The 21,911-nt window shown below is 39.1% G+C and overlaps 4 protein-coding genes across 9 annotated transcripts in view; 1 reads left to right on the top strand and 3 right to left on the bottom strand.

The window, feature by feature from the left end:
• Window positions 1-1,703, top strand: part of nrap (nebulin-related anchoring protein) — a 19,848-nt gene extending 18,145 nt beyond the window's left edge. For all 3 annotated transcript variants that reach the window (XM_035662145.1, XM_035662135.1, XM_035662125.1), the window contains 2 exons: window positions 289-444; window positions 531-1,703. In XM_035662145.1, coding sequence (XP_035518038.1) covers window positions 289-444; window positions 531-821 — 447 coding nt within the window. In that variant the 3' untranslated portion in view covers window positions 822-1,703. The remainder of the gene's footprint in view (window positions 1-288; window positions 445-530) is intronic.
• A 76-nt stretch (window positions 1,704-1,779) lies between these two features.
• LOC118333757 (hyaluronan-binding protein 2-like) lies at window positions 1,780-6,699 on the bottom strand. Its single transcript, XM_035669540.1, is given in 13 exon segments — window positions 1,780-1,935; window positions 2,125-2,267; window positions 2,890-3,027; window positions 3,375-3,517; window positions 3,602-3,836; window positions 3,924-4,018; window positions 4,430-4,601; window positions 4,932-5,048; window positions 5,512-5,631; window positions 5,850-5,960; window positions 6,052-6,141; window positions 6,514-6,529; window positions 6,637-6,699. Coding segments are annotated over 13 exon segments (1,599 nt in total).
• Window positions 6,700-8,067: 1,368 nt separating this feature from the next.
• Window positions 8,068-12,570, bottom strand: LOC118333747 (hyaluronan-binding protein 2-like). The gene is given in 13 exon segments (XM_035669529.1): window positions 8,068-8,226; window positions 8,318-8,463; window positions 9,478-9,615; window positions 9,779-9,924; window positions 10,051-10,312; window positions 10,397-10,488; window positions 10,839-11,010; window positions 11,096-11,212; window positions 11,303-11,419; window positions 11,860-11,970; window positions 12,165-12,257; window positions 12,341-12,368; window positions 12,484-12,570. Coding segments are annotated over 13 exon segments (1,668 nt in total).
• Window positions 12,571-13,466: 896 nt separating this feature from the next.
• The window catches only part of dnmbp (dynamin binding protein), a 47,772-nt gene continuing 39,327 nt past the window's right edge, over window positions 13,467-21,911 (bottom strand). For 2 of the 4 annotated variants that reach the window (XM_035661993.1, XM_035662021.1), the window contains 13 exons: window positions 21,407-21,621; window positions 20,745-20,844; window positions 20,244-20,391; window positions 18,874-18,891; window positions 17,664-17,863; window positions 17,452-17,582; window positions 17,231-17,335; window positions 16,860-16,988; window positions 16,418-16,753; window positions 16,130-16,318; window positions 15,819-16,017; window positions 15,023-15,702; window positions 13,467-14,611 (listed from right to left, as the gene is read on the bottom strand). In XM_035661993.1, coding sequence (XP_035517886.1) covers window positions 14,426-14,611; window positions 15,023-15,702; window positions 15,819-16,017; window positions 16,130-16,318; window positions 16,418-16,753; window positions 16,860-16,988; window positions 17,231-17,335; window positions 17,452-17,582; window positions 17,664-17,863; window positions 18,874-18,891; window positions 20,244-20,391; window positions 20,745-20,844; window positions 21,407-21,621 — 2,636 coding nt within the window. In that variant the 3' untranslated portion in view covers window positions 13,467-14,425. The remainder of the gene's footprint in view (window positions 14,612-15,022; window positions 15,703-15,818; window positions 16,018-16,129; window positions 16,319-16,417; window positions 16,754-16,859; window positions 16,989-17,230; window positions 17,336-17,451; window positions 17,583-17,663; window positions 17,864-18,873; window positions 18,892-20,243; window positions 20,392-20,744; window positions 20,845-21,406; window positions 21,622-21,911) is intronic. The other 2 variants (XM_035662004.1, XM_035662013.1) reach the window with 2 other exon arrangements.

The raw sequence follows: 21,911 nt of genomic DNA, 5'->3' as shown, positions 1-21,911 counted from the left end.
GTGCTGACATTTGCAACACATTTCAAACGTTGCATAAAATATGTTGACAGTATAATGCTCAATTAATTTAAAATGTTTTTTTATCAATTTTTACAATTTTATTACAAAGTATTTTATTTTGAAACTAGAAAGGAGTAATAAAATTAGGTCCCACAGCTTATTTTGCCCTGGGGATCCCTAAGCAGGTTAAATCCGTTCACTCGTGAGAAATAATAAGTAATAGGATAACTCGACTTGACTGTTACAGTATCATTTCACCACTCTAATGGTTGCTCCCTTCTGTTGCAGGTGAACTACAAGTCAGACCTGAACTGGATCAAAGGAGTGGGCTGGACCCCTCCCGGCTCCCACAAGGCCGAGCTCGCCCGCCGTGCTGCAGAACTAGGGTTTGCTGAGGGAGTCAGCACTGATGAGGCTATTGCAAAGTATCAGCACATGATGATGGTGAGGGAAAATGGAGATTAATTAATATATAATAACAATATAGTGTGCAGGTGTCTTTTTAACCCCCACCCCAATCCTTTGTTCAGCTGCACCACCAGCAGCAGTTGGAGCAGCAGCAGCAGCAGCAGCAGAGTTCTGAGCAGGTAGAGACCAGCGAGGAGATTCAACAAGGCGTCAACATGGACGCCATGGAGGTCCTTCACGTCAAGAGGAAGAAGACCATCCAGACCGTACAGAAAAAGTCAACCACCACCACCTCGTTCAAATCCATGGAGAAGAAGTCCAGCACCACCTCCTCCACCTCCTCATCGGCTGCTCTCCAGAACACAATCAAGATGTCCACGTCTAGTAAAGCTGCTGCAATCGAAGACGCGTAGAACCGAGAAGTTTTTATAGATGATAGTGAGTAGAGAACGTTAAAGACACCCATTTTCAGAAATTGTGGTTAACTAATACTAAGTGATATGTGTGGTATCTACTTGATGAGCGACTGTTGTTACACTGTAGTTACATGAAATGCCACAAAAAATGTCAAACAGAGCTACTGTAGGTGCAACAATGTACTGGAAAATGTAGTTAAAATGATTACAGAAGGGATTAGGTATGTTAAATCAGGACAGGACTTTAGTCAAGTTAGTTAAAAGGATTGTCGTGGTATGTGGTGAGCAAAAGGGAATTCGGAAAAAAACAAGTCGAATGCAAGGTATTTTTTGACATTTTATTAAAACTTCTGAATGGGTTAAATTGCCTCTAAAGGACCATGTTCAACACCAGTTAGAGCAAAAAAAATCAAGGATACCAAAACTGAATTCAGGTTATTATAATCCAAAGGTGATACTGTATGAAATATCAAATGGAAAGTTTGCATTTTGCTTTTGTATATTGAGTGTGTTTAGAACATGTGAAGCTGGACCAGAGATCGCTATAAAGGCCAGCACTGCAGAGGATTTTTTTTCATCATTTGTTTTATTTTTTATTTTTAGAGGAGAACACATGCAACAAGGTCAAGTGAGCAAACAAAACCTAGTCGCAGCCCTGCAAAACATGCAGTTTTATTACGTGGTCTGCAAATCTAGTGCACTTTGAGCTAGGCTCAGTGAGAAAGAAGTATAGGCCGACTGAAATGATGAGCGATCTACATTTTGTCTGGCAGGTTCAGCTTCGTGAGTTTGTATCAGTGCCCCTTTTAACTCAAAGCTGGGCTGGGAGTAAATGCTTGGTTTTACTGCTGATAAAATAAACTGTTTTTTAAAGGCAAACTATGCTGAGGTCTGTTTTTCTTCCCCAACAACACCACACTGATTACAGACCCACTGTAGCTCAGTTAACTAATGTTCAGTTAATCTTGCTTTTGATCCAGCTGATAAATGAGCGGACGTTGGCGTAGACACCAGGCTTGTTCTTCTGACCACAGCCGTCGCCCCAACTCACCACACCTGTGATATAATGTGTGCCATTTTGCTCACAGACCAAGGGTCCACCTGAGTCGCCCTGTGGAGTTAGAAAGTGCAAGTTAAGGCCACAGGGGAAATAATTAATGCATATTTCACATGTGCCAAAAAATCTGAAATATGTCATCTTCAATCTTAACACCCATAGCCTTGAGGGCAGCTATGGTAGCTATGCAAATGTATTAACAGCCCTTAAATGTGGATTCTTCAAATTCATAAACATACACACCTGACAGGAGTCGACGCCCCCCTGCAAAGTCCCTGCACAGAACATGCTGCTGTCTAGTACACTTCCATAGATTTGAGGAGTTTTGCATCACTCATCAGAGATCAGGAAAACTCGAGCATTCAACAGCTGACTGCTGTACCTCTCTGAAAAGTGGATGACAGTCAGAAACAAACTGAGATCTAAAGGAACTATTTCACTGATGGCATTTTGACATTTTATTGTTTATTACAGAGGTGTAATGAAATTGGCTGAATTAAATTTAGCTGCTTCGGTTTCAGGGTCCTAGTGTTAGTAATGCTAATTCACTTTAACACTGTCATGGCTTACTGTCGCATGATTAAAGTGATTTCCTTTTCCTGCTATGACAAGTCAGAATGTAAAAAGATTTAAACTAGTTTAGAGCTAATGACAGCATTACAAAACTGTATTGTCTAAAATTCGATTATGAAAAATCATTTGAGAAAATGCCATAAAGATAAGCTAAAAGGGCCTCCACCAATTTCACACATGAACATCTATTATGTTGTCATGAAGAATACTCATCAACCTCTAAATACAGTTGTATAATGTTTTCTGTAGCTTTGTAGCGAACCTTCGAGCATTAAAAAATAACCCTGATGATGTCATAGTGATGAGTTACAAACTGGAGGTGTAGAGTTTGAGACTACAAGTCCCCCAACTTTATGGAAATGTAATGCTGAATTCCTATTTTATCAAAATAATGTTTATACGACATGAAAGAACTTTTGATAAATAGTTAATTACGGGTTTCAGTGGCTCCCCATCCAGAGATCACACACTATTTTCCAGCTGGGAAGGTCTGGTCTGGCAGACACACTGTCTTCACAAAGCGGGTCTCCTTGGCACAGTAAGGGCTGTCCGTAACTTTGAGCTTAAGCAGAGCTACACAGGAAATTAGCAGATACAAGAAGTGGCATTCATTTAATTTATGAATCACTTTTACAGCATTATATTCCTAGAATGCAGAAAAACTAAAGATAACATAGTGACAATTTCGGTGAAATAAAAAAAAAACAGAAGAATGAATGACCGGAAGGTTTGAATATAAGTAGTTTAGCTATATACTTTATGTATACTGTACATGTGTCAGCTAATGTGTGATAGATGCCTAAAAGGATGCTTCACACTAGCTGACACAAAGACTGTTGCCAAATCTGTATATTACTTACATTCTTCTCTATGGTCTATCTAGATTAATATTGATACTATATTTGATAAATGTGACAAACCAATGTCGTTATAAAGAGCAGCAGGCGTGTCTCTGTAGTTCTCATGAACAATTGTTTGTATTACTGGGATGGTCTGGTCCATCTCCTCCTGTTTGTCTAAGTTCACTCCTCCCAACACCACTTGGTATTCCATAGTGTCTTCACTAAAAAAAAAAAACAACAAAACATGAGCTTATAGTAGAATAATAATAAATAAACTGGAAATGCAAACACAATACAATACCTACATGCAGTGGGCAGCAGTGAGGACCCAGCAGGATGAGAGGAGGATCCCACCACACATGTGGGAATACTCAAAGGATGAGCTTTTTGGTCTGGACTGCATGGACACCTGCCAGGGGTGGGCACCAGGGAAAGATTTGCTACCCCCAAAAATCCTGCTAGTGCGAGAGGGCTGGGATAACCCACACTGGGAGAACTAGGTGGATCCAGGCACCGGTGAGACTGATGGTGCTGAAGTGGCTGGGACTGAGGAACATCAGAAAAGAGTGAGAACAGTGCGGGAATACATTACATAGTATATACTGTGTGTTTCTGTGTATCTAAAACCACCTTCAGAGCACTTCTTGACTTTGCAGTAGTCCCACTGCAGTTTTCCTTGTCTTTTTGTAAAACACCAAGGCTTATCATCCCCATCTGGGTTCCTAAAATGTAGAATAAATAACAAAACAACCCATTTTTTGAGTTATGAGGAATTATTTTACAAACAGCCAAAAAGTACCTGAGAGGGAAAGTATTAATGTTTTCCGATACAAAGTAACAATTAGTGTTATATATTACAAATGATTATTATTTAATTTAACTAATAATAATTTAAAGACTAATATGAGGGTATGGATTGAGAAATAAACATGTAAACTAATGCTGCAGGTGTACATATAGAATATTTCTGACTTTGGTGCCCCCCAGTGGTAAGATTACCCATTTCCCAAAGTGAATCCACCTTGAATGAATGGGCTGAAACTCACATAAGGATTTGAAATTTAAAAAAAACATATTAATACATTAAAATAAACGTCTAACTGATAGAAAAAGTCAATATAATTTGATTATACCTGCAGTGGTTGTTATATTCCAGTCCGTTAAAGTCTGAGTACATGGTAAAAGGGTCCTCCCCGTTTGACACAATGAAGTAGGAGTGCCAGTCCAGACACTCCTGCCCGTCCTCTGTCATACTGGCAACACCCCTGTATGTCTCTCCATTTCCCACATAACAGTCATTGGGCGCTATACAAGAAGATTGTATGAGAGGCAATGTGTGAGCTCAAAATGTCAAAAATAAATACACAGGAGACGACTGTTTTAACAACCAAAAACACAAATACAATCAGACAAACAAAGAAAATCTAATAACTAAGCTGTGTTTTTCAGTGTATTACAGAAGATACAGACTGCTAAAGACAAAGTGGTTTTGGGGCTTCCCATAATCGGTCAATATGCTGTTAGATTCTGCGAAATGGCACTTTTAAATAGGAATTTAAAGTAAATAACACCAACTTAAGCATCAGGAACTACAGTAAAAGTGGTGGCTGACTCTGGCCTTTATAAAGTCTTTACCGTTTTCACAGAACTTCCCAGAATATCCATTAGGACAAGTACAGCGGAAGCGGCGGTTCCCTTTCGTGCAAGAGCCTCCATTCTGGCAAGGATTGGGTTCACAGGGTGACGCTGGCACTGATACAGATAAGACAAAAACAATTAAATAGTGCACAATAGCAGGGGTGCAGCAAAGGATTCTGGGGACCTCAAAGAATATTGGCCACCCCTGGTTTTGTTTTATGTTTTTGGGCCCCATTTTGCAAAAACATTTACTTTTCTACTACTTCTACTACAGATCCTCTACAGGGATCAAATAGGGCCTGAAGGGATCCTTTTAGGCAAAGAAAATACTGTTTAAAGACATGGTTAAGGGTTATTTTCCTGTATTCTTTATTTGAAATTGGACAGAACAGTCCGAGTACTGGTTGGTAAAGCTGAATTATAATAAGATGCTATGACTTCATTACTGTGCAGATATGAGTGTCTAGTCTGGAATTGTTTCCTGCTTCTCCATAGCAAGGTACTAAATGTAATGTTCGACTCAGTTTGTCAAAAAATAATTTTAACTGATGTGAAAGATGGGGTTTAGGATACTCACATGACTTGCAGTCGGGGCCTTGGTAGGGAGGTCTGCACTTGCACTCATAAAATGGATGTTTTTTTAGGTTGACGACACAGTCACCTCGGCCACATTTGACATTCTCGCAAACATTTCTCACTAAATATTCAAAAGTAAAAATTAGCCACATATGAACAGTGTGTATAAACATTAAGATATTGGAATACGAAGAAAAGGTTTAATATATTTTAGGTTTTATAACCCAAAACAATCAGAATATTAACTGAGAATGCACTTTTTCTTTTAAATAAAAAGTAGTGCAGTTCTATTGCTTTTTAAAATTAATTTATAATGAAGGCCAAGTTGGGAATTCCTACCTTTTTGACACCTCTTGCCAATGTAAGGCTCAATACATAAGCAAGTGAATTCTGTTTCGGATTTACTTTGGCACGAGCCACCATTGAAGCAAGGGTTTGGATCACAGACATCTGGAAATAGAGGGATAGAGAATGAGTTTACATGTGGAAAGGTAAGATGGCGAGCGACACAATCACGTAGTAAGTTTTCCGAGCCACTTACTTGTCTCGTGCAGGAGATCAAACAGCCAGTCGCTTACATCAAAAGAAGTGCTAGGGCTGACGGTGACGTAGTCATATCCATAATCTACGTCTGCCAACAACAGAGAGCTGTTATTATAAATATTGTAATAACAAAAAAATATAACTTAAAACTTTTGAGCAATTAACAAAGGGAAAACAGTACTCAAAATAAGAGACAGTAATCAAGGGAAAACAAAACAGCTCTGTAAAGTGCATACATATCTTATATATCATAAATAATCATCCATTACTCATTCTCACCTTAAGGTTAAACTATTCTATATATGTATATACATTAAAATAATATACAACAAAATATCTTGTGTCTCTAAAAATGTGAAACCAAATAGCCAAGAGACAAATATGAAACACATGCTAACAAAGTCAAAGTCAATAGTTGAAACTTTGTGTAACCACATAGATGAACTGAAAGGATTCTTACAATAGGCGTCGTCCAGCTGAAATGACAAAATCACAGTAGAGAACAGATCAACAAGCTTTCTTTCCCTGAGAAACCTTTTTTTTTTTCTTACAGGTCAAACTTCAAAGATGTTAAAAAACGTACATTCGGGTCATATCCGTGAACACTTAGGACACTTATGAGCAAGAAGACCCCTGCAGCCAGCATGTTGCTGTGTGTAAATCTCAGCACAATGTACAAGACTGAAGAGCCAGGGATTGACTTCAGTCTCCCAAACCCCCTCGATATACTACTGATACATGTCAATCTTTAGCCAGCCGCATTGATTCTGTGGGAGGTTGTGTGATTTAGGACATTGCTTGTGCAAACTGGTTTCACGTGTTTAACCTTGTTTTATTTGCTTCAATATGAAGGTTGTCCATCTCAACTTTAAACTCTTTCTCAACAAACCTTCACTTTGCATCCGTTCAGATTTTTGGAATTGTTTTCTTTCTTTTTTGGATATCAGACCATGAAAAACCCACATTTGCAAATATATCTCACTAATGTCCAGGTTGGTAGTTACTACCTTTTTATCCTGTGAGTATGATAAAGTATGAGTTTACATGTTGAGAGGTAAGATTCTGTGGGAGTTTGTGTGTTTTAGGACATTGTTTCCCCAGTGGCCGTGGTAAAATATTGGTAAGATCACAATAAAAAAAAGCTACTCATATTGAGTAACCAAAATACATGGTATCTGTGAAAGATAGATAATTTGATATTTACATTTTTTTTATTTTTGTTTTAAGTCGATGATGATAGTTTTGTTTTTTTAATATGATAGTCAGGGTCAATAATGTCCAAAGAAAAACAAGTCAACTTTGGGATAATTGTCTAACAAACATCAGGAGTGCAACATTTTAGAGATAATTTATGATATTAATTAACAGAATATGAGATAATTGTTCTGACTGACTGCACTGTTTTTTTGTCCTGAGGTCTTTGGTCTTGTTTGCCTTCACCCTCTTTTCTTTCTCAGATTTATCATGCTAGTGTCCAATTAAATAAAAGTTTATATGGGTGAATGTTGTACAATGTCAAAAGGTTTTAATGAATAAAACCTTAAAGGACAAGAAAGATGCATGCACAAAAAATACATATTATGGTCTTCGATGCATCTAGTGCATCACATTGCATTTCTATTAAACTTATCAAAACTAATCATTATAATGATTATAGATTATCCATTTTAATATGAACTCCTAAGATTAACTTAAATGTGTTGACTTACAAGACTCACTCAGTAATCTTTATGTACATTTTATAGTTATCTTTATTAACAGTTGCTGCAAGCATGCTTACAAGAACATTAACATTGAAATATGTATGTAATTACACAACAATGAGGTACACATGAGTTAAAACACTAATACATATGAGGTAATGTGTTATTCTGTGGATGGAGTGAGAGTGACAAACCTTTTCTAACTAATTTTTACAAAAGAAAAGTGTATTATTGACACAACAGGACATTACAGAGTCAGTGGCAGCATGTTTGTAAGTCACATATACAGTACAGTATGGCCATATGCATCCTTATGAGATTAAATGATAAGCGATCCAGTCAATAAATCTGCGGACGTTGGCGTAGACACCAGGCATGTACTTCTTGCCGCAGCCGTCTCCCCAGCTCACCACACCAACAACATAGTGGGTCCCATTACGCTCACACACCAGAGGGCCGCCAGAGTCACCCTGTAGGGGACAGAGGGGTGGTTTTTTATTAGGTCTCTCTTTTATTTTCCCATGAATACTCTAATGAAAAAAAATCACATCTCTCACAGACCTGGCAGGAGTCAACGCCTCCTTTCATGTTGCCTGCACAGAACATGCTGTCATCCAGCGAGTTTCCGTAAACGTGGGGAGCTTGACATTTCTCCTGGGAGATCAGGAGAACGCGAGCATCCAGCAGCTGGTTGGTACCGTACTTCTCTGAGACAGGAAGAAAGACAGTTAAACTGTAATGTTCAAAGTCTCACGGTATGTGCTTGGAGATAAAGAAGCTTAGGGACACAAACAAATTAGCATTTTTTCATATTCTTGTCTTCATGTCAACATTGTGATTGTTGTGATTTTTGCTTATTGTTTGCTACAGTTTATATGCATAAAGTGGTATTTTGGTTTGAAACCTTAATTTCTGGTTGACATATGAACACAGTTGACTAATACTTAAGGTTCTGCATGAATGTTTGCCATTTGCACTTTACATTAAGTGTACATTAAGATTTGTGCTAGATATATTGTGCAATCCTATTCACTTTAGTAATCAAAACAAAATCTGATGTTATTAATATTATGTAAATATTTTAAGGACTCTATGAAGCAGACTTCTATTTTACTCTTTACACTTGAGTCTTTCGTACATTTTTGTGGCTGTTGAGTATCTAATATACTAATATTTTGACATTTAGAAAATCAATTCAATAATACAGCACTTGAAATGACCAAGTAGAAATACATTACCCTGTTTTCTGATGTAAATGCGTGATATAGGTCTAGGTGAATTGGATGAAATTCCATGAGCTGCCAAAGTTCAAAACATTTTCAATTTTATTGGTTTAATCTCATAACTAGGCTGTTCTTTTGGTTTTATGTTCTTAAAAGTCGCTTCATTTCATCTCAGATATACTTAAATTCCTTTTAACCAAATACAAACTACCAGTTTACATCCCATCCCCTACCATTAGCTTTTATAGAAATAAGTTTTTGTCATATTTGCCTGAAACTTTCACTATATCCTTCTCCACTATAGCTCTCTTAGCTTTGATTGGTTGTTTTTGTAAAAGCATGATGGATTCTTGCAAATGCTATTAGGAGCACTATGAGAAAAAAATATATATATATGATAAAAGTTACCTAATGTAGCTTTAACTCATACTGATCATTATGTTATGTCAGTTTGTCACACAGCCTGTAGCTGAAAGTGCAGATTAAAATGATGCTTACGTGTTTCAGTCACGCCCCATCCTGAGATCACACACTCAGTCCCACTGTCAAAGACCTGGTTTGGCAGGCAGGCAGTCTTTACAAAGCGGGTTTCTTTGGCACAGTAGGGTTTGTCCAGGACTTTCAGCTGAAGCATGGCTGCACAGTGGAGGCACGAAGCAAAGAACGGTGCAGTACTGTATATCAGTACATTTCATTTAATGATGCACAGAATAAAAAAACTGGTTTCCATTTTAAGTGGATACTATAATTACATTTAACTGAGTACTAAAGTGAATAACTGATATTTTTTCTCACCAACATCATTAATCATTATGAAGAGCAAAAGGGCTCTCCTTGTAATCCTCGTGCACAATAGCCTTCTCCACTGGAATGACCTGATCGTATACTTCATCCTTCTCTATGTCCACTCCTCCCAGCACCACCTGCATTTCCATTCCGCTTTTACTGCAGAAAAACAAACCACACCCCAAGAGAGTTAAATAAAGGTCAGGTGAGTGTGTCCATGTACAAATTCAAACAGTGTTGAAACTGCTTCTATGCACCAAAACAACACAGATACCAGGAGCGTACATGCAGTGTGCAGCAGTGAGCACCCAGCAGGACTTGAGGAGGATGCCCCCACAGATGTGGCTGAAGGGCCCGGAGAAGCCTTTGGATCTGGTCTGCAAGGAAACCTGCCAAGGATGAGCCCCAGGAAGAGACTTCTTCCCTCCAAAGATCCTGGCCGAGCGGCCGGGCTGCGGCCTTCCACATTGGGAGAAGTGGGTAGCAGTGGCGTCCGGTTTGGCTGGAGTTGGATCTGTTTCATAGATTGTTGCTGTGGTGGGTGCAGCTGGGAGGGAAATTGAATGAGAGTTATGGAGGCCAGGATATTTCTGTGTGTGAGTATGTGTGTGTGTATGTGTGTGTGTTTTACCTTCAGAGCATTTCCTAACTTTACAATAGTTCCACTTCAGTTTGTCACTTTTATTAATGAAGCACCAAGGCTGACAGTCTCCATCGGGGTTCCTTGAATACACAAATTTTAAGTATATATTAAGTACATATAAAATATACATATTTCTTTACAAAATACAACAAATAAAACTAACTCACAACCTGGCAATCCAAAGGTCATTTTTATTTATGCATTTTAACATCCCTTTACTTATTCTGTAAAACATTTATAAGGATTTATTAACATGAATTAATTACTGACAACTAACATTTAAAGAAGCTGCAGAGTTTTACAAAAGCAATCATCAGCAAACAAAAAGTTTTGTCAGACCTCACGTGTACCGTCTCTGGCCACAGCCGAATACAAACATGGTTATGTCAAAAGTGAACATATGCAATATTTACACAAGATGACTCCTCACCTGCAGTAATTGTGTGGCCCAATTCCATCAAAACCTCCATACTCCTTGAAGGGATCTCCCCCTTTTTGCAGGATGAAATAGGAATTCCAGTCCAGACACTCTTCCCCTTCAACTGTCACACTCACCATGCCATGGTAAAACTCTCCGTCCTCTTGGTAACAGTCGTTTGGCCCTAGAAAAATTAAAGTTTTCCTTCAGCTGCAGATGATGAAAGTGGGCTTTAAAGCGTGGCTTACTATTTAGGACAATGTATTTACCGACTTCACAGAACTTTCCACTGAATCCATCCTGGCAAAAACAGTGGAAGGAGGAGCGTTTGGGGCCCTTTACGCAAGAGCCTCCATTCTGACAGGGATCGGGCCTACAGGAGGAGGCTGTGAATGCATGCAACAAGATCAGTGTCAAGTGATGTCCAATGCATATAATATAATGAGAAAACAAGTTACATCTCCATTAAAGCAGACCTTTCTTGCAGTTGGGTGGTTTGAAAGGAGCCTTGCACTTGCACTCGTAGAACGGAGCAGTAGATGTGACGACACAGCTTCCATGGCCACACTTCACGTTCTTGCAAACATCTTTCACTGAAAAAACACATGGCTCATTCATTTTGTTGTCGATTTTAAGTTATTACACACATAATCACAATTTTCATTTGTTTATTAGAATTACTGTGTATAACTTTTGTAACTAGCACCAGGGGGCACCAGAGTCACAATTATTCCAATCCTTCATGAAGCTTTAATATGAAAGGTGAAAAAAACAGCATGGAGAAGAAGTCTGTAGTATTGTGCTCAGGGCATTTAAATCTCAGAATTTCTTACAATAAAATTAAGAAATAGTGAGATTAAAGAGTAATTGAAACTCTGACCTGCATGGTGTTATTAAATTTAGTAGAAAATAATAATGTATGTATGTCAAAGAAACACACAAGAGTTCAAAATACATATTTTCTGGGTATTCACATACATTACAGTCTCAACTGTTTAATTGTGGCTAAATGAGCACAGGAGGACAGTTGTACCTGTCTGACACTTCTTTCCTGAATAAGGCTCAGGGCACAAACATTTGAAGGCCCCATCAGCATCGTGGTCGCAGACGCCTCTGTTCAAACACGGGTTTGGATCACACTCATCTAAATGGAGACATAATCAAAATGTTTGCTGATATAAATACCTTACATGCTGTCTCAGCAGAAGAAAAATCAGTCAGGAGCAGAGTACAATTGATTGTTTGGATGTCTTGATCAATGCATCTTACAACAGCGGAGATAAACTACAGCGTGCATTTAGTATATACAGGCAATAAAACCCTTGAGAGGTAATTTACCTGAGATATTCATGAGTTCATACAACCAGTCATCTAGAGTCAAATCCAAGTCTTCTGCAGGGCTTTCAGTGGGATAATCGTAATAATAATAATCTGTGAGGAAAAAAGAGGAATTTAAGCATTACGGTCAATAAAGTCAGTTTTAGTTAACTGGAAACTAATAAAAGTGTTTTTACCATCAGCGTCATCTGTTTCTGTGATTACCTGAAACAATTAGAAAATATATAAATGATTTATGACTGTTTTCTTTCCCAAATATTAATAAATAAATAATAAAAACGTAATTTATTATATTCTATGCGCAATTGTGCATTCTTACATACAACTCCTGTCCAAGCGCAGTCAGTGCAAACAGCTGTAAGAGCAAAGCTATTAAGCAGCCCATGTTGATGTAGACTCTGGCCATGATGGGGCCAGTCTATGGTTTACTTTTTGCTCAGAAAAGTCTTAAATAATCGGGAGACCCTCATAACACTCCACCCACCTGTTAATCATTAGGACCCTGCATTGATTTGACAGGAGTTACATGTGATTCAATACTTTGTCTTTTTTGCCCTGTGACCTTTATTTCCATTGAGGTCATCAAAAAGTAAAGGCAGTAAGCAAGTAGCTCTCATTAAAAACATATTAAAAGAATACAAAAAGCACCTTTGTTCTCCCTAAAATTTTTTAAATCTATATATATATATTTTAGCTTTACATTACTGACCTGAGGTTTCTCAATATGCAAGATGGGATTTGCTTTGTTGAAGCACGCAGCTGAAATATGCAAAATACCATTACACAATATTACATATATATACAAATATCCTTTTATGCTGTATACCTCTTCTACATGACACTGGAACTCTGAAAGTAATTGCTACTATAGTTAAAAGACCTGGTGAAACTGGTGTACAGCCCAGTTTCTTTGCAGATTATCTTTATAGAGACCATAGTTATCATATATGTTTAAATGTATCAGTTTTTTAAAATAAAGTTAACTAAACAAAGCATAAAATGAGCTTGCACAGATATGCAATGTCTTACAGTGCACCTTACACCTTACACATGCATTTTTAACATTTGCATTACTAATGTAAGTTTAAACAGCTCCAAGTGTTTACTGATTTTCAAAGTCTGTCGTGGTGTGTTCAGGCGCTGTTGGGAAGCTCTGACCTTTACTGATCTTTGTGTGGTATGTCATTAATAACCCTAAACATGCCAAAAAACTCGGACAAAACACCATGATGATGTTCCACTACAACAAACAACGACAAACAACAAAAATGAACAAAATCATTATTTCAGACACAGTTGTGATTCGTCAGCTGAGCTGTTTTTTATTCAAACAGTGATCACTTTACAGTGGGAGCAATAGCATATTCTCAATATACAGCACTATATATAATGTACATGGGGAGTATGTGGAGAAATCAGAGTTAAGATCCGACCACTATCTCTCTCTCCCTGTTAACCTCCTCTGACAGGTAAAATGGGTCATGACTTGTTTGCAGTGTCAACCCAGTCAAAAAACGTATTCAGGTTACTGACAAGGTGGAGTGCTTGTAAACCAGAAATCATATGCCATTCAACTTCGTCCTTGGTTTTACTTCAGATAGTCCATATTAATTTCATACAACACTCCAAATTCTTGTTGATGTCTCCACAGACACTTCAAAACTAGCAACCAGTGGATAATCATCATAAGTGCCTCAACCTTTGATTGTTGAACAGTATGGTGTAAATGCATCTAATATTCATGCATCATTCTAGTGGTGTAATAAACCACATGCAGAAAAAAGTCATTAACACAGTGTTTAGGTCAGTCTATCTGCATACCACTTGATGTTTGTTTAGAAGAACCAGTCTTAACCCAGAATATTCACATTTCCATTGCAATCTCCCAATGTGCTAACCTTTAAGACTGTTCTCTTAAAGCATACAATTCATTGTCTTCAGGCCCAGAGAATATGGCATAAAATCTGGTACAATTCACAGGTTTTTCACCAGAAACTGGAAAATTAGGGGGTAGGGTGCAGTTTCCAGTAAGTAAAAATAATATAAAAAGTCTATAAATATAGGCATATAATGCTTACGTATGGGAGCAGAGTCAGCAGCAATAGTCAGTCCTCACTATCAAACTCCATGACAACAGATCAAAAATAAGTCACAGCGTGTCCAGATGCTTGTCAGTCTTTTTGTTCTGTCTGCTCGCACAGTGAGCCTCCTTAAGTTCAAAGTACAGTCTCAGGTACCATCCGCATAATAAAACTTCATGTTCATGTATATTCTGATTTGCGGATGTAGTTGGAAGGCACATAGCCTCGCCGGCCTTCTGCCTCTCCCAGCCACCATTCACTGTTGCCGTTCAAGTCCTGGAACTCCAGTATCCGCAGCCGCTGATTGGCTGTGATGCTCATTTCATTGGCGCAACGAGCTTCAAAGGAGTAGATAGCGTAGTAAATCTAAAAATAAACAAATGAATAAAAACAATGTTAGTTTGTGTTTTTTCAATCTTAAAAGCAGTATTAATGAATGATTTCTGCCCCCTGGTGGCACCGGAATAAACTGTAAGCATAACATTGACATAAGGCAAACACATTAAAAGTTGCCCATTTACAACATTAGCATTCATTTGGAGGCTTTTATTCTTTTGTTAATATAAAAATATTGATTAATACAGCTTTAAATTAATCTATTTTTAATAGTATTTTTTTAGCAACTTGCTTAATTTTTCTACAAACGAACAAAAACTCATGCTGTCGGAAAGTTTTAAAAAAGTTGTTTTCGTCGGATTAAAGTTCACGTAATAAATGGTCTACTCTTATTTTTGTCTGGTAAATGTCTAAATGTCTCATAGCAGTCAAAAATCTTACCTGATGACCATCTAATTCACTCGCTGGTTCTGGTTCTGGTTCTGGTTCTGGCTCCGGCTCAATGTACTCATCTCTGGAGTAAGTAGACCTCTTCTGGCCACCGTTATCTCCATTTCTCCACTGGTATGAACTGTAAGATTTGTCTGTTTGTCCATACCGCTGTGAACGACTGTTTCTGTGTGAAGAATAAGAGTCTGTCTCCGAGAGGTCCGACATCTCCTTCTGGCTGCTCGTACTTGCATAACTCGTATCACACGTGTCTCTGTGATTAGCTGGATGCCGGTAAGAAGGCTCTGTGTCTCTGTGACTGGGGGAATTTCGGTGTGTTTGGTCTGAGAATTCCCTGCGGTTTGAGGGATTTCGGGGCGATGAGTTTATGGAGTTGCTCTGACTGGCAGAGTCAGGGTTGGGTACGTCTCTGTGGTGACTCCTCCGGGATGAGGCAGAGTCCAGCGAAGGGTGTGGCGATGAATGACTTGGGGGTTGAGATGTGGAAAAGCTGACAGTGGCGGTTTCCTGGTTAAAGGTCAGTGTGCTGTTGCTGTTTTGGCGGGAGAAAACAGGGGAGGAGCCGCCATAGCCTGACTCATTGGACGAATGGCTCTCGATGGACACATCTGATTGGCTCCTGCGTGGGTTGTAGGGTTTGAGGAAGGAGGTGTACACGAAACCCTTGGTGACTGCAAATTAAAAAAAGTAAGAGAAGACATGAAATTAGATTTTAGCGCTGTGTTTCCCCCAAAATCAGAAGCTCAGACATCCAAATATGTGGCTGATTGGAGTACAAATGACCTACCTCCGTTATCAATTAGCCAGCGGTTGTTGCTACCCATGGGGTCTTGCTGCTTGATCACACCCACAAGGTCTCCCTCTTGTATAGAGACATCCAGATCTTGGGCTGCATTGAAGTTTCTATCTGCCTGGTAAAGTTTCTCAGGACCATAACGTACCAGAAGTGCTGCACGGTGCTCATCTGTCTGCGTGGTGTAGTTAGGCTGAAAGGAACCAGGACAAGACTCATGGTTAGATCGTGTTGCAGTGGTGAAACTCCTCCTGTATTACTTATTAAAATATATGTATGGCACAAATAGGATGAGTCCAACTCACAGGTCCCTGCAGTGACTTTTTAGAAGTCTGCTTTTCCAGAGTCTTCTTCTCGAAGGGCTTTTTTGTGGAGATGGCCGGAGGCAGGTTCTCCGGACAGAAGCTGAAGCCCTGCAGAAGCTGGAGAACTCGTCCATACTCTTCCTGGAACTGTGCAATCAGGTTGCTCTCTGTGCCAGCTTTGTTAGAAAACTGGAGGTAAAGAAAAAGGTCTGAGTTAGTAACAGAATGTACAACAACTACATGTAAGTGTCCAACTTCAACACCTTCATAACAAAAAGGCACACTCACAACCTGAAGGAGGGGCTTCAGCTCTCCCATTGTCGTCTTCATGAAGTCCTTCTGAGCTTGAGCGAAAGCCCTCACACAGCCAGTAAACAGCTCCTCTGCTCCACTGTGGAACTTGGGCAGCTCGTCCAAAAGTTGGGCGTTGAGCGCCTCATAGTTGTTGCGTGCCACCTGTAGCTCCTCCTGGACACGGCGGTCCTTGAGGCGGTCGGCGCGCTCCTTGCAGTTGTCGTAGTCTAGCAGCTTGTCAAAGCGCTTTTGGATGAGTTTGTGCGGCCCAGCGAACATGAGGAGGAGCTGGGTGAGCGGGTTTATGACTAAGGCCTCTGTGCGCTCCTTCTGCTCAGGGAATGAGGAAAGGGAGTTGACAGATGATGTGATCAGCGGTCATTCCCAATGCATTTCTAGAACAGCTAAATGAGGCTAGAAGAGGAAGAAGACTTACAAATTGTGTGAACTGTTTGTCACTGATGCAGCGGTGAGCTCTTTGGAAGCGCTCGGGGTCGAGGATACTGCGCTCTGTGTAGATGTCACAGAAACTGATGGCTGCCAAGACCTTCACAGATGCTGATTCCTAAAGAGAAACATTTTATCACAATATATTAATGTTATATGACAAAATTAAAATTAGGACTGAATATTTAATCAAGAACTTAATTAGATGTACACAGCAAGTATTTGGAAATACTTAAGATGCGATTAGATTAAAAATGGCATGAATTAGGCACAGCATGTTTATGTAAGTATGTCTACTTTGATATGGTCAAATACACAAAGACTCACAGTTGTTACCGATTATGGTAAAAATGCTCGTACCCGTATATGTTGCAGATACAAGGAAATGTCCCTGATAAAAGACTTGATGAGTCTCTCCTGCAGCCTGAACCTCTTCTCAGCCTCATCAAAGGCTTCATCTTTAATCTGGAAAAGAAGACAGAAAAGAAAGAAAGATCAGAACAAACACGTTTTCATTCACAACATTCGGGCATTTCTCGCTCCACTTAGGTTAAGAGACTTAGCCAGCAGCAGTAATATACCTGGGGTGAAATTCCTGTGAGGTGTTTGAGGTGGCTGCTGACCCGGTTGGATTTTTTGATAATGGAATGCATGCTCAGCTTGGAGATCTTGTCAATGAATGTGTCCTCGTCGCCTTTCCTGTACTTCACCACTGTGGACAGCAGAGGGAGAACAGTTCAGACTTTGTACTGGGTAAAGGTAACAAAGAAGACTAAGGAAGGATTTTTTTTACCAAGGTCCTTCCTCCGCTTGTACTCGTTGATGTTTACGTTGATCTCTTTGACAGCCTGCAGAGCCTTGGTCAGCTGGGGCCGGTCGTGGTGGCTCTCCGGTGTGGCCCCCAGCAGCTCCATCAGCAGCAGAGGGTAACGCATCACCCGCTGCACCGGCTTGATGAGGAAAGAGCCGAGATTGATGTAATTTGTTTTCCCCCTGAAAAAGTGACAGAGAGGGTTTGGTCGAAAAGGAAAAATATGCTAAGCGTGAGTTGATCCACCCACTCCACTCCATTACAGCCAAAGCTATTGAATTATGTTGACAAGAAATGTTTCTTCCCATGTTCATGTAACATATGTCTCTGTATCATGTGGATTGTATGTTCCAATGGTATGTAGCCATCATCACATATCTACATATCCTGATGATGGCAGGTTTTAGGAGACATAGAAGAACAGGGAAGGCACAATAAAACAAAAGAAAAAGCAATATTGATTTTCTTAGTTTTAATGCGATCTAGAGGACAAATTAATTTAAGATCTGCAATCAATTCAATTCCATAATTAGTTTGTTTTACAGCCATAATGTGATTTGATTTCTGCATGGAAGCCAATCACTTTCATCTTTTCTCATTATTACGAGATAATTTCTTGTTAATGACAAAATAAGGATAGCAAATGTTAAATTTGTAGTATCTTATTTTCCAATTTTAATTATTTTCTGCTTCTAAAACAGTAAAACATCTACAAACTTCACATATATTCTTCACACATAATTGAGGACAGATCTTATAAATTATGTTTTTTTTAAATAATATTGACTAAATCTGTTACTGTAAATTGCAGTTGCAGTTTTTGTCCAGAAGATGGCATTAGATATGTTTCCCAGGATCAACAATTACTTTGTTTATCCACAGAAGAGGAGGGATGATGGACATGTTGAATATTTCTCTTTATAACAATAGTATACATCATTCACATGCACATGCAAACACCAACAACAAAAAATGAAATATTGAGTCCATCTCAGTCCAGGGAAGGAACTGAAACGACAGCACAGCTGTTTTTAGAGTCTTCCACTCAACACACACTTTTCTGTTATCACACGGGGTAAACACACACATACACACACAGAGGTAATTTCCAGGGGGGTTAGTGAGCAAAGGGCATGCGGTCAAGATGATTCTCATGCTGGAAATTACGATGACACTCGTTATGGAGACTTACCACTCGCGATATATGGCCCTGTTGAAGGGAAGGTTGGAAAGAGATAGAAAGATGACAAAAACAGGATTTATGAAACCATGACCCGATGATCACTTTCATGAATGTTTTATTTCCCTCAAGTCTTAAATTCTGCTGAACTCTAAAAAGGATTTATTTGCCTATGCATAGACCAAATCCACAGAATTTCACTTCAATTTTGCACGGTCAATAAAACATTAAAGCCAACTGCACCAGCGGTTGTTTGCGGTTTCGTTTTGTGAATTCTCATTTAAAGCTGGACGGAGGCCGAGTGTGGCAGTAAAACTTGGCAGTTTCTAGAAGGTGGCAGAACACGTGACCTTTTGAATAGGTTGCAGCAGACGAATGCACACTCTGTAAAGAGTATTGTTTTCCTGAGTAGGCGAGCAACTTACGGTAAACTTACAAAATGAATAGAAAAACTGTATTTTAAAAGAAAAAAACAAAGACTTAGCAGTGTTCACACTTGGAACCAGCGCCCTTTTTTGTCTAAAGCTTCCGGTCTAACAAAACCAGTGTTTATCTTCAAACACAGATGACTATATTTTACAGCAGTGTCAACTCAAGTGTCTGAGTCACTGATGGTGAAACCAGACAGGTGAAACCAGGCAAGGCACATTCTTTGACTGCTGCACATTAGCTACATTGCTACAGGAGCACTATGAGATGGAGCATACACACAGCAGGAGTGTGGGGTAAAGGTATCATTACAGGAAAATAGCTGATTTTAACTGCAATTATATTATTCAGGAAAAAAAAGAAGAAAATAGAAAAAGTATTTTTCTGTTTAAAGATTTACTGCCCTTCTTTATCATACCTTGCCCATGCATCAAAGTTCAACGTCTACGACAGAATCTCGACCATAAATTAATTTCACGTGAATATCATCTAACCGGAAATCTTACTGCAGCCTTGAACTCCATAACAACAGGACTTTTTTTCCAAAACAAATACTGCCTTAAATGTCAACAGACTCCATTTTGAATTCTAATCCAAACTATTATTCTACAGCGAAACCCATTCAAGTTCAAAGTCTGCTGACCCAGATACATTTTGAAAAGGGTTTCACACATCCAACAATACAGTTGAACTCTACAAAACAATAAATGATCAACAGACTTTTACAGTTAATGTTTCATTTAAACTTTACATTTGTATTAGTGGCCACTCTTGCTGTCATATTTTCATGCTTTTACACACACTAACATGCACAGGTTTGGTCACTTGCGTGCAAAAGATTTTCTTAAAAAGTCAAACACGGGTCAAACACGGGTCAAACACGGGTCAAAAAGTGTAAATCTAAAACTAAAATTATTCTTTTTCAGACAGTTTTACTCCTCTCTGTGACTGACCTCAGTTTCTCCAGACACTCCAACACATGGGACTGGATGGTTTTGTCTTTCTCATAGCTCTCCAGCAGAGAGATTGCATCGTCGTGGTTCTGGCAGTAGATCTTGTAAACCTCCTCTAGCTCAACTTTAAAGTCCAGAAATACTTTTCCTGAGAGCACAGGGTATAGAAACATAAAGTAACGTGTTGTGTGAGGGCGATACCAAGTAACCAATGACAAAACATCTCTATGATTATTTATTATACTGAACACAACAATAAATCATTATTATTATTATATTATTATCAAATCAATTACTTCGCATTATCATCCTTTAGTTTACTTCCTCTAACAGTGGCTACTTTTAAAATGTGTTCAAACTCTACCTAAGCCGATAAACTTGTTCAGGTGACAGTCATAAATAAAGTACAAAGCACAGCATGCAGAGATAGGCCACCTGATTGGTTTGTGGATGAAACCATTATTTCATAGGACATGTATCTTTTAAAAACTGGCTTCTTACCAATAGAGTCTGTGTCCTGCAATGTTTCCAACAGGCGTTGTGACAGGTCAATCACAGAGTTGATGTTGCCAAAGAGCCCATCGAAGTCCACATTATTCACCTGTATGAAAGCAGATAGAACGTTTTTAAAATGGTGATAAAAGTTCCTCTGGGCTGTTGACACAAAATCCTTGATTCAAAAACCTAGAAAAGCCCTTCAAATGGGTTTGAGAAACCTGATTATGCTAGCTAAAGTACTCCAATAGAAACCATGATACTGTGTAAACAACTAATCCAACTTTCTGATCATTCTCTGCTGTTATAAAAGGAGGTCTTTGGTACAACAAACAATAAATTGACTAACAATGTAATGATTGTCTACATGCTGAAATAAAAGTGAAAGTCTGACAGTGTTCTCATCTTCCATTACTGAAGAGTAAATGAATGACATGCGATAAATCCAGCAAAGGGGTGAATGCAGTAGAGTCAAGGCAGTCAAAAACTAAACTGAGTAATGTACCCAGACCCCTCATATCCACTCTATATGCAAAAAAAACCCAATGAACAATTTCAGACAATGCTCTCATTCTACCCGCTCTTCTCCTGCTCTCTTTGCAGACATCGTGAATTTGTTCAGTGCTTTACAGTTTAATTCAACTGCACAATGTTTCCAGCATCTCTACCTGTTTCCGCTGCAGCGGCTCAATGATCTCCTCGACACACATCTGCAGGGCTTTGTGGTAGTCCTTCTCCGTCTGCAGCAGCTCGTCGATGACCTTTGATCTCTTCTCCAGCATCCTCAACTCGGGATCCTCTGAGCCTATGCCGGCCGTGGGGGCCGAGTCTGAGGTCGGGGTGGAGTCCAGGGGTTTGGGTTGGGACGACAGGAGGGTCATCTCTGGAAAGAAGGTAGACGAGACAGATTTAGCTCCTTCTAAACTGAAGGGAAACCCTTTTGTTCAGGGATTTATTTTACAGATACTGTATTATATTCACACCATTTATTTTAATATTTTTTAGTTTTAAACAGTATTTAAGACAAATCTATGAATGTCTTCTAAACACAAAGCTTATTGTGGCAAAGAGGTTATTCTAGTGATGACAAAGTCCAAAAAGGGAAAGAGAAAACTTCTCCCAGCCCATGTCCCCATTCATTGTATCCAAACATACTCCTGCCAGCCCACCCAC

This window comes from Morone saxatilis, unplaced genomic scaffold (genome assembly GCF_004916995.1).
Source record: "Morone saxatilis isolate NCDOM2014 unplaced genomic scaffold, NCSU_SB_2.0 Contig1, whole genome shotgun sequence".
Lineage (NCBI taxonomy): Eukaryota > Metazoa > Chordata > Actinopteri > Moronidae > Morone > Morone saxatilis.
The sequence above is the reverse complement of the archived record's forward strand: the minus strand, read 5'-3'. Positions and strand labels throughout refer to the sequence as shown.